The sequence below is a fragment of the Macrobrachium rosenbergii genome, chromosome 6 (assembly GCF_040412425.1).
Source record: "Macrobrachium rosenbergii isolate ZJJX-2024 chromosome 6, ASM4041242v1, whole genome shotgun sequence".
Lineage (NCBI taxonomy): Eukaryota > Metazoa > Arthropoda > Malacostraca > Decapoda > Palaemonidae > Macrobrachium > Macrobrachium rosenbergii.
In genome coordinates, this window is record NC_089746.1 from 23,054,396 (window position 1) to 23,069,147 (window position 14,752).

General features: G+C 35.9%; 2 protein-coding genes across 2 annotated transcripts in view; both read left to right on the forward strand.

The window, feature by feature from the left end:
- Positions 1-21: 21 nt before the first annotated feature.
- LOC136839312 (10 kDa heat shock protein, mitochondrial-like) lies at positions 22-7,062 on the forward strand. The gene is made up of 3 exons (XM_067105184.1): positions 22-128; positions 2,999-3,160; positions 6,591-7,062. Exons 1-3 carry the CDS (start codon positions 126-128, stop codon positions 6,732-6,734), a joined length of 309 nt encoding a protein of 102 aa, XP_066961285.1. The 5' UTR covers positions 22-125; the 3' UTR covers positions 6,735-7,062.
- Positions 7,063-11,077: 4,015 nt separating this feature from the next.
- Tbca (Tubulin binding cofactor A) overlaps positions 11,078-14,752 on the forward strand; it is a 258,271-nt gene continuing 254,596 nt past the window's right edge. Inside the window, exon 1 of the mRNA XM_067105212.1 lies at positions 11,078-11,276. The gene's annotated coding sequence lies outside the window, so the exon portion shown is untranslated. The remainder of the gene's footprint in view (positions 11,277-14,752) is intronic.

The window sequence follows — 14,752 nt, forward strand, 5'->3', positions numbered from 1 at the left end:
AAATTTCAGTATCACATTAGAAATTAGTTACATAAAATCCCATCTGTTCGTTCCATGCGGTGCAGACGACGCCGCTCTAGAACGTTGTAAACAGCCGTCAGTCAGCTTTCAGGAGGTCTTGCAAAATGGTTAGTTAATCTTAAGATTTCGTAATTGTCTGATTATTAATTAGGAAGGTTGATGTATTTGTTAAGGGATGTTTTCATAAAATAATTATAATGTTTATATATAATGCGTGTAAGCCTACCTGAAGAAATTAGGTAGCCGGGCATGGGCTGGCCCAGCTAAGCCCAGACTACCGTTTTACGACTAGCTGAGCTTCTAAACCTACTATTAATATCCTGACCCATTCCGTTAGTTACTCTTAAACAATATGCATCTCAGTAGGGTAGAACTAGCCTATTTGTGTGAACAAACCAGTTTAGAATTAGGACCAAATACCAGTTCTCCAGAATGGTAGTGTTTGCTTTGTCTTCATCTCTTTATGCTTAATACCCGTAGGGAATCATAAAATCTTGAAACAAATTTGCCATCGTTAAGGTATGTCAACAAATGCTTTAACCTAATTGGACTTTTATTATTAGTTTAGCCTATATTTTGACAGTCTTGCAAGTGTGGCGCCCAATCAGAGTTTGACCCAGTGTATTGTGGTTAAGGATGGCTATTATTATTAAAATTATATTAGAAGATGAACCCTATTTATAGAGAACAGGCCTACAGGGGCCATTGACTAAATTCAAGCTTTTAAAGAATATGGTGTTCATATGTAAGAAGTTACTGATGATGATGGGAAATACAGAAAGAAGAGGTCAGTTATTTTATAGAAAACAAGGATAAGTTTACAGATTAATAAATAAATAGATAAAAAAGTTAATGAATCATTAAAACTATAAGAATAATTATTTTAGGGTGGCAATGTATTGCATCTTTGTTTAAACTTTTGAGGTTGTAATTGCACAACATCCTCAGGAAGACCATTCCACAATCCAATGCTGTGAGAATTGAAACCTCTGGAACTGAGAAGTTTGACAATGAGGCCACTAGCAGAACCAGGGGTCCCACCTGTCCACATGCCCCCCCATGAAAAATAATGATAAAATAACATTGAAGATTTAGATAATAACATAAATAAATATAAAAAAGGGAAAAAATTAAAAACCGATCAAAGAAATAATATATATTTATATATGTATATAACATGAAAATTGGTGCCCCCCCCATGAAATTTTTCTGGATCCATTAGTGAATGAGGCATATTTACTGCATATAGGTGCTGCTGTTCAGCAAATCTGGTTGCTCTCAACAGGAAAAGAAGAACAGGGATCAATTGTGATGACTGAAGTTCAGTTAAAGTACATCTTAGAAAATGACAAGAATCAGACTATCTGTTAGCATATTTGTAACCTCTGTTTAGTTTTTCCCATTAACTTGGATTTTGGAACCTGTGCGTTGGTTGGAGAAACCTGGCTTCTGTTCTTAGTCATGGTTCTGATGGTGCAGACTTGTAGCTCTTGTTTCTTAGTTTATTTCTAATTGGTTTTTTTTATGTATTTTACATTGTTGGGTAACAAATTAGCAGTTTTAAAACACTGGAACCTAGGAAACAGAGGTGCTGGGTTGTATTCAAATATTCTTGTGATACTTCTGCAAGTTCTGTTTGTGATTAAGTTAGAGTTATGGGCTAGGTACCCCACTTCTCATTTGATTGTGTACATAGGCTTGTGCAGTTTTGTTTGAGAATGAATGAGTAATGAGTGGTTGTTCCACCTTCCCCTTCCCTTCTGGAAAGCTATTGAGCCAAAATGTCTGCTGGAACTGAATGAGTTTGAGGTAAGTGCACTGCTAGCTCCCATTCTGCAAGGTTAGACTGCGTTGCTCTCCACCCCTTCTACAAGTGGGAGGGGCGGCATAGTAAAGCTTTTTCTGTATCTGTCATTTAGTATTAACCAGAAACTGCTGCTGACACACAGGACATTTCCTTGGAATTTCCATGATTCTCTGAAGTTTTGTTTTCTGTTAAGTATGTGTTTTGGGAAACGGAGGCACAGGGCCTTGGCCCTACCCCAGTGGTCTCTTTTAACACACTGGGGAAGGAGGAGTTGCCTGTCTTTTAATTCTGTGCTTGCAAGGCATTGGTATGAATGGTTTCTCCAAGTGGGTACTCTTCCAATTGTCACCAGGTACTACCTCCCACGTAAGGGGTGACTCGATTTCTTGAATATGTAGTATGTAACCCTATGGGAGCAAGTAACAGGTTTTTAAAATAATTTGCCTACCAAACCTCCATATTAGTTCTATCCACCCCCATCTCCCCTGCTTTGTCTCACGGCCAAAGGAAGAGTGGATGGCATGTGTGAAGAGAGCATGGGTAACCCCATTTCCATCAGGTTACCCACCTTGTTAGTCAAGTCTACCAAAGCTCCAGTGTGTAAGGCTTCAGTTTGTATACCCAGGAAAAATACAAATTACTTAAAGATGTTGTCAAACTTAGCAGCCTTGTGAACTTGAGAAATTTTGGCGATATGTGAAACGTAATAAGAAAGCCAAAGAAGAAAACCAGGCAACATCACAGAGGATTTAACAGGTCAAAATATGAGGAAAGGGTAAGCATAATCTGCAAGTTACCTTCAAGAAATGGAAGTAAGTCCGCTGTGTAAGGTGATCGGTGCCCCCTCTGTTTTGAGTGACTATGATGTTTTGACTGTAGGCACCACATCTTCTCTGGCTGAAAGAGGTTGCAGTATTTTCCCTTTCCCAGACCCTGAACAAATCTGGTAGTTCTCTACTCCTTCCCCTTCGCATATTCTGATGTTCAGTATCACATGGAAAGGACAGTTAGCTGGTGAAGGAGGAGTTTGCTAAAAAAAAAAATGCATTGATGGTATAGGTAATGTGTTCACTGATTCTTGTTTCACTTTTATAAAATTCCTCTTCTTCTGATAGGGTCTAATCTGTATGTGACTTATGGACTATCAACAGAATTGTCTCTTCTTTTCAGGCTGGAGCATTAAAGAGATTTATTCCTCTGTTTGACCGTGTTTTGGTTCAGAAGGCAGAGGCAATAACCAAAACTTCAAGTGGCATCTTGATCCCTGAGAAGTCTATAGCTAAAGTGCTTGTTGGAAAAGTTGTTGCTGTTGGAGACGGTCCAAGAACAGAGGTGAGTCAAGTATTGATTTTTCCACAACATTTAATGATGATTTGCCACTCTTGTTATTTTCAAGTAATGTCCAAGTTGAGTCTTCTCTTTGAGTAAATCTTGGTTTTAATATATATAAATTTAGAGTATTCTAGAGAAGTGAATTTTCTCTCATGGTTTTTCTTTCACACTGATATATGGGTTACCTTCAAAGCTGGTCTTCCCCTACAGAGAACCTTAATGCCTCCCTTTTCCTTAGAGTAAAGTAACAAGATGCCACATCTGGGCATATTCTTGGTCTTAGCCTAGGCTAGGACAGACATAGCGAAATGCTTACCTAACATCCTTCAGTATTTAACATTAACAAAGATATTTTTATAACAACCTATGTCATTTAGCATAGGTACACTCCACAATTAAGGTAATTGATGTAAAGTTTCAGTACTAATAATTTTATCTTCGTAACTTTACTGGTATATGATAGCATTCACATTAATCAACCAAATAGCCAGTGTTTCCTTTAAACCTACACATTACTTGAATTGAACATCATTCACGTTAGGTGTTTAAACAAATCATCAGTGGTTCTACTAAAACTGCACAATCAGCTGTGAAGTTAGAAGTAAAACTTCAGGGATTCTAAAGTGTCAGTGGAGAAACTAAAGGGATTTTGAAGTGTCAGTGGAGTTGAAATTTTAATATTTAGCAAAATATCACCTTAATTTTTTTGAGGAATTACAGTAGACTGTATCAGATACTGTTGATGTCACTGTTATTAGCAATGTAAAGAAACTTGACAAGAGCCAAGAAGGTATTGATAGTTAGACCATATCCTGAGTTTGTCTTAACTCAGAAGTTCTAGTCGGTGTTTAATTGTTTATATTTTATCGTTCTTATTTTACAGCCTTTATAAAGACACAGTAGGCTTCTGTGCTGCACATTTTTGGTAATTAACAGATGCTTAGCCACCTTTAGGGAAGTGTTACTCCTCTGTGATCTTAGATTCTTTATTTGCAGTCCTTACTAATGTTTTAGCCAGGGTTGAATATAGTTATGTTCACCTTTTAAAGGTTTGAGGGGAGGTCAAAATCTGTCTATGTCAGAACACTGTCCTTCATTGACTTAATGGAAATGTTTAGCTTTAATTTTCTTTGATCACTGTGTAACATTATACAGTACTTAATGCAATGTTAATGGATTTGGTGTCATTGTAAAGCTAAAAAGTTTAACCTTAGGATATGTTTAAGAATGTCCCAATTTGTTTTCATAAATTGGTATCATGAGCAAGAGGTAGCTGCAGTGAAAAAATATTACTTGAAAAAAATGTTCATAAATCGAAGAGCATCCAGTTTCTGTTTGTTCACTGTAAAAGTATGACAAATTGCCTTTCCAATGATATGAAATTGTTTACTATTTGAGCCACTTAAGATACCACAAATTTCATTAAAAAAATGTAAAATATATTTGAGTGGTGCAAGTCTGTCAAGCGGAATAATGGTTTATGCCATGATTTTAAACAAAAATTCTCCATTAATAAGATTTAGTGATCTCCATGGCAGTAACATCATCCAGATGTGCCATATTCAAATTTTGTTATTATGCTTTTTATGATGTATGGAGAATTTATTAAAAAAAAAATCTTATCATCAGAATCTTAGAGGTTGAAAAATGTATGACAACAGTAATCATCATCATGAATCTAGAAGGGTTAACTTATTGTTTTATTTTGCATCTCCAAAAGAGAAATACAGTGCTGTATTAACTTTTTCCAGAATTCTCATCCTATTGCTTTACTGAAGGGAGATGCAGCTACTGTGTTTTGGGGAAGGGTTTGTTATTTTTGACAGTTATGTCACATGTTGTTTCTTGTATTGGCAAATTGGTAAACCACTTGAAAATAGGAAATCCTTGATTTCACTAGGTATGATGATCAGTTAAGTTACAAGGTATCTAAAAGCTAGTTTTTTTAGTACCAGTGTATTTTAGACATGCAGCTAATTTGTGTTGAAAAAATATGGAAATATGTAATTTTTATAAAATATCTTGACAGGAGTCACTATCAAGTATATTGGAGATGTCTAGTTTTGGGTTTCATAATTGGCCAGTAAATACTGGAGGAGATAGACTTGAAACAGTACAATACTTGCATTACAAGTTTTCTATGAGATTACCAGGTAGACCACTTGCAGTCATTCATCCAACCCAGCCAGATATTTTCACATATGGCACAGCCTCCCCCCCCCCACATCGCCTGTGCTTACTAAGAAATAAAATTATTGTGTTTCTGCAAGGTTAGTGTTATGGTATTCAATAAGGTCAGTTATATAATCTACATAATATATTTGTATACACATGCTTAATATATTTGTATACAAATGCTTAAGTGTCCTCTAAGGCAAAGTACAAGTAATAAACTGAGACCTGTACTTATCAGTTACATTATCATGATTATGTTTTGCTGTTTGGTATATTTTTAGATGAATCTCTTGAATGTTAAGTGTATGTTAGTTTAGGTTACAAACTATGTGGAATTAGTGTTAGCTGTAAGGTATCCAGAAAATATTCAAGTGTAGGCTATAATATAGGGTCTCTGTTACATAACAGACATTGTTACTTATCAGAAAGACAGACCCCCAGTGTCCGTTCAGTTTAGGTGTTTTACCAGATTTGTCTACGTATGCTTAAGTGTCCACTAAGACAAGTGAGGCTGTGAGAGACATGATTATGCAGCAACAGCAGTGGTTTTTACCAGAAAATACAGGTGCTGTTTCTTTGCCATAACAAAAGCTATATTTTGGCTTCAGCTTTCTTCGGGCAGAATAGCATATGAGTTATACAGAACTTCAATGCAAGTGATGAGTTAAAAAAAAAAAAAAAATGCTGTATGTAAGTTTCAACTTTTTTTTTTCCCTGAGCACTAACCCCCTTAGGCCTTGGGTGACTTCTTGAGAGCCATAAAAAAATAAGAATAATAGTTCATACAATATTGATCTGGTTCAGTTGAAAGGTATAAGAAAGTGAATGCAGTAACATTTTAAAAAATCTCTCTGCCTTTAAATGCCATTGCTGGCACATTTGTTGCTAATTTTCACTGCAGCGCTTTTTTACATTTAATAAAGGTTCACCTTGTTGATGAATTATATTTAATACACTAGGGGGCAAAATCTCATTGTGAATAAATGGTCCAAATTTGCGGCAGTCTTTACTTGTTTGCTGACGAAGGAAAGTGATTGCACGTTTGTTTACTTTTCATGGGAAGCATAAAAAGGAAAATAGCTTCACTTTGTGGACCTGAGAGTTAACTTGAAATATGCGTTGGAATCTTTTAAACATTTTGCAATGAGTGCCTAAACGCATTCTGCACAGTTGAATGGTATTCATGATTAATGAGTTAGTAATAACAAATGTAAGTTCCACAAATCAGTTGTTTATGCTCTTCTTTTTTTTTCAGAGTGGAACAACTGCTCCTTTAGCTGTTGCAGTCGGTGATGAAGTTTTGCTTCCTGAATTTGGAGGTACTAAAGTTACTTTAGATGAAAAAGAATACGTTTTGTTCAGGGATTCTGAATTACTCGGCAAGTTCAAAGGTGAATAAATTTGCACAACTCATGGTCTCACACAGGTCATGAATACAAAGAGCGCGTATGTTTTATAAGTTGCTGATATGCCAGCAATAGAAAATTCCAGCAAACTCTTATGGGGTTTGCCTTGTAGCCGACTGTTTGTTAATCCCTTGTAAATGCATTTTTGTTATCTTTGTAAAAATAGTAAAAAATAGTGATTACACTGTATGAGAGTTACTTGAATATATGGTGGACCACGTGTATGTTACATCATCATCATTATCATTCATCAAAACATATTTTGAAATCCAGCATGTGTAAATATAGAAATGTAAGTTTAAATAAATATGATTTGGAATATTTTTCGTTTCTTTTAACCTAATGGAATGTTTTATCTGTTACTGATATTACGAAAAAGGTGATGTTGCACTCCTAAGCATGACTGGTAGTTGTTGCAATGCAATACAATAGTGAGTTCATATACTTGTGGAAAATACAGTAAACCTTAAGGTGTAAAGGTCAGCAGATCTAAACTAGAGACCCTGACAGGAGAATGATTCAACTTTTGTGGTGCACTATACGTTAATAAAGTTTGCAGCATTTCCAACGAAAGGAATGCCGTATAGAATTAAGCCAAGGGCCTATCCCTGGGACCTATGAGGTCATTCAACGCTGAAAGGGAAATTGGGAGTAGGAAGGTGTAACGAGGAAAACCTTACAGGTGCACAATGAGACAATCGCTACCAGAGGATGGATAGCAAGATGGAAGGAAGAGAACGTGAATGAAGGGGTTGTAGCTAGGGACCAAAGGGACCCTGCAAAGAACCTTAACGATGATGATATTTGAAAATCAAGGACAATATGCATAAATTTAAAAAAAATGATTAAACACGTGCTAAATATAAGAGCTAACATTTAATATTAAATGTTATAAGAATGTTCCCTTGGACATCAAGTTATATTCGATTCCAATGGTAAATATTAGCCCTCATGTTCGTGACCTCGGCATGGTATTCCAATAAATATTTTTATTCGTGTATTTTATATAATTACTTCAGCAATCTAAAAATTATTCTTAATGTTTTTCGTATACGATAACTTTCTTTTAATAAACCTAATGCACTGGCTCTGCATCAATCTTCGTCACATTCATAAGCTGTCTTTGCTCTAAGCGCTCTACATCCACTTCGACAATATGTGCTGCGAATCTGGCAACGGACAATTTATTTAATCTCTCGCTTTTGTCCTCTGACAAAGAGAAAAAAGTAAAACTGAAGGCTTAAAAAGTCTTGGGGAGCACTGTCAACTAGGATATGGATAAGCAAATAAAATGAAATATTGAAACTACAGAAACCTGAAGAAGTAGATGGGTTATGGAAATTATTACTTGAAAATTCATTACTGGTGGGCAGCCCCTCGCTTCTTTTTTTGTACTCTTGAGCAGATGGGTGTTGGCTAGATGTGAGTATGATATACATATTATCAGAGACATACGACAATGCCCTAAAGATTTGTATCTTGTAAGTTGTTTGGTAAATGAACAAATTTTTAAGCAATGCCTTCATACTTGCTGCAGTTTGATGGCTGTCGTAGCTGGCGAAAAGCAAGTGCCCCTTAAGCATGTGGAGAGTACTTGAATGTCGATACTTTTATAACTGCATGGCGCCGCCTAAATGGAGCTGAAGTTGTTACCAAATGTTCTATGGATTTACAGAAAAGGCACAAAAAAGGAGTATGAAGATTTATCATAATTAAAACGCCAAGGTTATCAGATATAAAGAATCTCTTAGGTAGGATCCGAGAATACACAAGTATCAAGCTTACTATAGGAAGATTAGAAACTATGTAATGTTATCTGGTAGCTGCGGCGTTTTATTCATTTTAAGGATAAAACTGTAGAGTAGTGAATGCTTAGGAAAGGATGGACTTGAAATATTCTATAAGTTATAAATGTGAACCATTTTTTAAGCCGTCTTTTATGTTTAGGAAGGCAAAACCCTTGCAGATGGCTACCAATTTTGTTCTTAAATGCTTATTCAACTGTTTGGTTATATTAATTTCAGCATGGCATAAGTGAGAGTAACTTCCTGCGGGAAAAACTGAGAGGATGCTGGTGTTGCTCACTTCACTTTGTTTCACTTGTTTGGTTTTATGTACAGCCCTCCACAGGGATAATTCCCTCTCTGGCGGGTCCTTGTACGTTTTCAAAATGAGGTGCTTCTTATATTTCATAATTGTCTTTCAGTGTTTTCTCGTCAGTATCGTAGCTTCTGCAGAACAGGAGAGTCTTTAGTTCTTTTTTAAATTTTCTTCTTAAGTTTTTTCTTCTTCTTGTATTAAATTGCATAGAAGATTATTAGTCGAAGCCATGATCCTTATTATTTTTCACCTCTGACACATATTCTTTATATAGTGTGTACTTATTGCCATCATATGTTTTATGTTTAGTATCACTATGACCTTTCTTTACACAATTTTTACACTTGAAGATGTTGCTAACACATTCATTTGATTTGTGATTTTCACCACATCTAGGGCAAGCTCGGTCTTTTCTACAATTTGTTGCGCTGCGGCCAAATTCATGGCATTTATAGCATTGATAGGGCATGTAACATTCGTATACTTTGCAACGGCTATACAGGGTACACAATTTGTCACCTCTATCATAGATAGCCTTTCGTATTTGTGGTGTGCATTTGATGATATAGTGTTTATATTTGTCATCTTTGGCTATCATTTCCTGTACAATTTTCAGGTCGTCATTTTCAGAAATGAGGCTACCTATTCATGGATTTTTTTTTTTTTTACAATGTTATCAACAACGTCATCTTCATCCTTCGGGACATAGACTACTTTTATTTTTGGTTTAAGTTTACCCTTCTCATTTACTGATATATTGCTGATTTCCTGAATCTCCATTTTTGCATTGTCTAAGTTTTTCCTTTCTGGAAATCTTACAAATAAGTGTCCATCTCTTCTTGTTTTAACTTGTTCAACTGGTGCCGTTATTTTACTCATAATTTGTCTCTTTTCATTTGCTGCTGTGCTCTCTTCGTTTGTAGACTTGATCAGAAGCACTTTTTTTGTCTTTCGTGATTCAGTATAGGTTTCGTCCATGTTTGTCATGGTCTTTACATCTTTATCAACATTGTCAATTTTGTTTTGGACAAAGGTGATAAACATTCTCCTTCACATATTTAGTATGTTGAGGGTAGACACTGAATTAAAGTACAAAATGTGCATACTGAACATCAGATAGCTGTTGTGGTAATTCATATACATATAGGTTATATATAAATATATATATATATATATATATATATATATATATATATATATATATACTTGTATGGCCCAGTGGATAACGCCCTTGCTTTCCACCTGAGAGACCTGGGTTCGATCCCGACGTGAGTCAGAAATTTATTTATATATATATATATATATATATATGTGTGTGTGTGCGTGTGTGTGTGCGCGTGTGTAATTCATCCTTTGCCCGTCTAAAGCCTTGTCTCATGCTTCTCACCCAAGTATGTACTGGGGCTTCCAACTCTTTTAGTGTCAAGAATCCAACTGACACTACCACATGGTTGAGCGGTCTTGTCTAATGAGTCTTTTCAACAGGAATTAAGCCTATCAGCAATGTTATTTTGCTTACCAAATAACTGAGATTCTGTTGAGGAAGAAAATGACATATGAGCACCACGACCTAAGGTCCAGCGATTGGGGAGACGCTATAGAGAAAACGTCCAGGATACTTTGGAGGCTTTTCTGAATATGGGTTCCTTGGCACATATTCGTCAACAGGATAAAACATGGATGCGTGTAATAAGCAGAAAAGAGGGAAAGTTAAAAAAAAACCATCAAAGACATTTTCGAAGCATTTAAAAACCATGGAAAATTTTCAAATGTTATCATGGCGACAAAGGATTAAAACCCGGTAGCGCTGCTATCAAAAAGCTATCATCTACCCATATTGGCACTTTATGCCCTAGCTGAATAATGTAATAACGTATTTTGTTCGTTGCCGTACTTTTTTCAGGCTACGCATTTTGAACAGAGAAATTACCTCTTCTAGGAAAATAGCAAATAAGCTGTAAAAACTGTAAATTTTAACCATGAGGGAATGAATGAAATTATTTAGTATGTACGTGTGTGCAGTTGACATATTTTGTGTAGTTATGAAACATAATCCGTAGTCATATTTGCGTGTATAATTCATTTAGCGTGCTCCATAATTAAAAACAATATTTAACACCCCTATGTGCATGAGCATGACCTTGTTTGTTTCCATAAAGTCAAAGAAGAAGAAACTACCTTCAGTTCCTGTCTACCTTTTCAGTGGATCGCCTTGACCGTCGAAACTTTTTCTTTTACTGCTGACGATGTTCTGTTTGTTGACTGCGAACCCGTTACAGTGGCAGCTGTATATATCAAAAGTGTGTTGGGAAACTTGTGATATCAGTAATGTGTAATACAGATTTTTGCGTGTGAAATGTGCTTATTTTGCTCTCGTCCAGGTCCTTTAAAGATTTCGGAGCACCATTGCAGACTCAAGATTCCATTGTCTTAAGGTAGGCTATGTAACAGGTTATTAGAATTTCAGTTTCTCCCTTAGGAGAAATTGTGACAAATTGCTGAGGACTACAACTTGACTGATCTTGGGGACGTAATAATGTTAATTCATTTAATAACGATACACTAGGCCTTGCCTAAGTCGATTTCAAGTTGCCAGGAATAAGCTAGGCTAAGCAGAGTTAGGACTAGGCCTAGGGTACAGATATATGTATAAAAAACAGTTCAGGTCACCTTAGACTTTGGCAATTTGGGTAAATCTATAGAGTGCGTATTGGGAACTTATGTTACGATATTGAAAAGGATGTCGTGGTTATTCAGAACTGCTGCCCATAGCCTAAGAAACAGTATTTTTTACTTTTTTTCCAGTTCTTGATATTAAGGTTTTTGCTTTGTTGGTAATTCTCCTCAATAAACAGATACAAAAATCTAATGCAGAGTTACAGTTATCGTCATATTTACCATTTTTGCGTCTCAGTGGGCCCATTGGGGTTGTACTAAACCCAGTGTTCATGCTAGTCTAGCTGGTATTGAAAATAGGTGATTCTAAGCCGTAGTTCCACATTGAGCTAGACTATGGCAATTGATGCTTTCCTATGTTATTTTACTTGCTTTACAAGAATTTAAAGTAATATTTTGTCGGCCGGCTGTAACTAAATTGTAATTGACCTTTGAAGACTATACGACGGGGTAGAGCTAAGCTGGCATTCCATGGCGAGCCCCCACCCCCCTCCATACCTAATACGGCAAAATTGTCACCAGTAAACACCCCTAGGGTACGTTAGGTTGGTATTTTTAGGGGTGTTAGGGTACGTTAGGTTGGTATTTTTAGGGTGTTTACTGGTGACAATTTTGCCGTATTAGCTATGGAGGGGTTGGGGGGGCTCGCCGCGGAATGCCGGCTTAGATCTACCCCATCGGCAGTGTAGTCTTCAAAGGTCAATTACAGTTTCGTTACAGCCGGTGTACAAAATATTACTTTAAATTCTTGTAAAGCAAGTAAAATAACATAGGAAAACGTCAATTGTCATAGGCTAGCTCACTGCGGAACTACGGGTTAGAATGACCAACATCCCAAGGGGCTGGCTGGTACTAAACGTGGTGGAAGCTCCTCGAGGATGAAAGTATAAATATAAGCAAAAGACGATACCTTTTTCATTATCTAGATAAATTGCTCAAGTTATCTCGCCCGTACAACATTATATACACCCTTTCAACATTCTTAAGTAAAAAATTACATTGATAAACGATATATTCGTGCGGCCGTCGCCTTTACATTTTACCGCTTGTCAAGTGGGAAGAATGAAGATTTGGTGGCCCTTTGATTAGTAATTGAAAATTGAAATAAGGGAAAATGATGAAATCCGAAGGAGAAACCAAAACAAGAAGAACAAGTGAAAATCTTAGACTAAAGGAACAGTGAAAATGAGATGCCCTTGTACCAGTATAAGTACAGACATAAGACATTGGTCATTGTTGTATTTTTTTTATTTGGTACATTCTACGGACACCATTTGTGTTTGCAGTTTTAGCTCATAGTTTTCTTAAATAAACAAGTTCAGTGGCATAACTTTTTGAATAAATTTTTCAGTTCCTACTTAAATGCCGCCTGTTTTATCATTTTAGTTTTTGGGACAAGTTATTGATGGCATATATAGATTAATGCTTCCGTGCAGTGTAAGTCAAAACACATTTTTATTAAGTTCTTGCTTTGATAACTTTCCAGTGAAGCTCAATAATACTGGAAGTGACTTTACCTTGGGGAATTTATTAATTATCAATTGGGCTGCTTTGTTTAATTAAACTCTGTAGTTTCTTCAGTGAATATTTTGGTATATCATTATAGAGACTGGTACAGTAGTAGAGTCATGTGATTACTTAGTTATGTTAAAAAAAATGTTAACTTAGTCATATTTATGTATTTCATGATGGCTACATATTTATGTGATAGTCTCCTATTTTCAATACATTTAATACTTGATCTGTCATTTAGTTTTTCACCAATTTTTAGCACTCCAGGTGTTCTTGATATATTCAGTATTTTGTTTTTATCAAACATTTAAATTTTTTAAAACTATTAATATACATTCAGTTTTATCTTCATTTAATTTGTCATCCAACACTCGACGTCCTTCATTATGTTCCCAAATTTGTTCATTTCATCATTGTTGTCCATATGAAGGTACAATTGAGTATAATCTGTGAAAACATAAACTCCATGTTCCTGTACTTGATACTGTTGGGCTTTGAACAATGCCTTTTGCTACTCATCATGGCAGGGAATTTTTTTTTTGGGGTTGGGGTTAGATTTACAGTTTTCATTAAGTAATTGAAAGTTCTAATTGTGAGAGAGCACTAAAGTCATTCCGGTACTTTGCCTTCAACGCCTGTCCATTTTAAGTCTTATCATTAGCTCAAGTATAAAATGCTGCATTTTCTCAGTCTTGGTAGTATATAATGTTGTTTTAGACACTTAGGATGCAACAAGATTTCTTGAAAGTGTACTGCTCTTTCAAGGTCTGCAGTGGGAAATCACGTAAGCATTCGCAGTATGTTATGTTGGCTTGCCTCTTTTCAAGGAGATTAGTGATTATCTCGATTTGCCAGTCTCTTTACTATCTCGCCCGAGCACTTGGTGAGAGGAAGTCTGTGGAGAATGAATGAATGTGACAGTGGGTGGTTCTCTTCCTTCTTTCTTAATCTTCCCTCCGTGAGGCAATAACTCTGGCCGAATAAGTGCTAGATCTGGCACAAATGCAGGCAGGATCATGGATACAGGTAAACTACACAATCGAGCATCCAGTCCTAGAGCTTCGGTTGTTACATTGTAATTCTTTCTGTTCTCCCATGTAACAAAGGGTGAGGGGGAGGTAGAGCGGTTCAGGTAGAGTTTAGAGGTATATTGAACTGTCAAGCAATACAGTTTAGAAGTATAGAAAAAAATATCTCCATGTTTATCAGTTACCCCCAGGTATATTTTCATATAGTTTAAGAAAGGCTTACTTCACTTGTAATATATTTCATGTATAAAGAAATTTGTTTTTGCTGATTATATGTTCACTGTTTCAGTTTTTAGTGTAATTAGAATCTCACGAAAATCACAGAGGTTTGAACTTTGGCTGCTCTTGGCAAATAGTAATGACGAGTTCACATTAATTGCTTTAATACAAACTCGGAATGCATAAAGAACTTGGAATGTGCTTTATTAATGTTTAATATTATTGTTACTTAAACCTGAAGAAATGAAAACGTTGTAAAGGTACATTAAATACAAAATATCTTACTCATGGTCCATATGTAATATAACAAATTATATATGTGATTCATCTTGTAAACGAATGGAAAGGGAAAACGTGAATTTGAGTTTTTCTGGGCCAAAGTAATCGTACTGTTCAATTAACTACGGAACAGTTAAAACTAAGTCTACAGCTATCCCTTTATCAATTATTCATAGCCAGGTCTTGGGCTACATAAT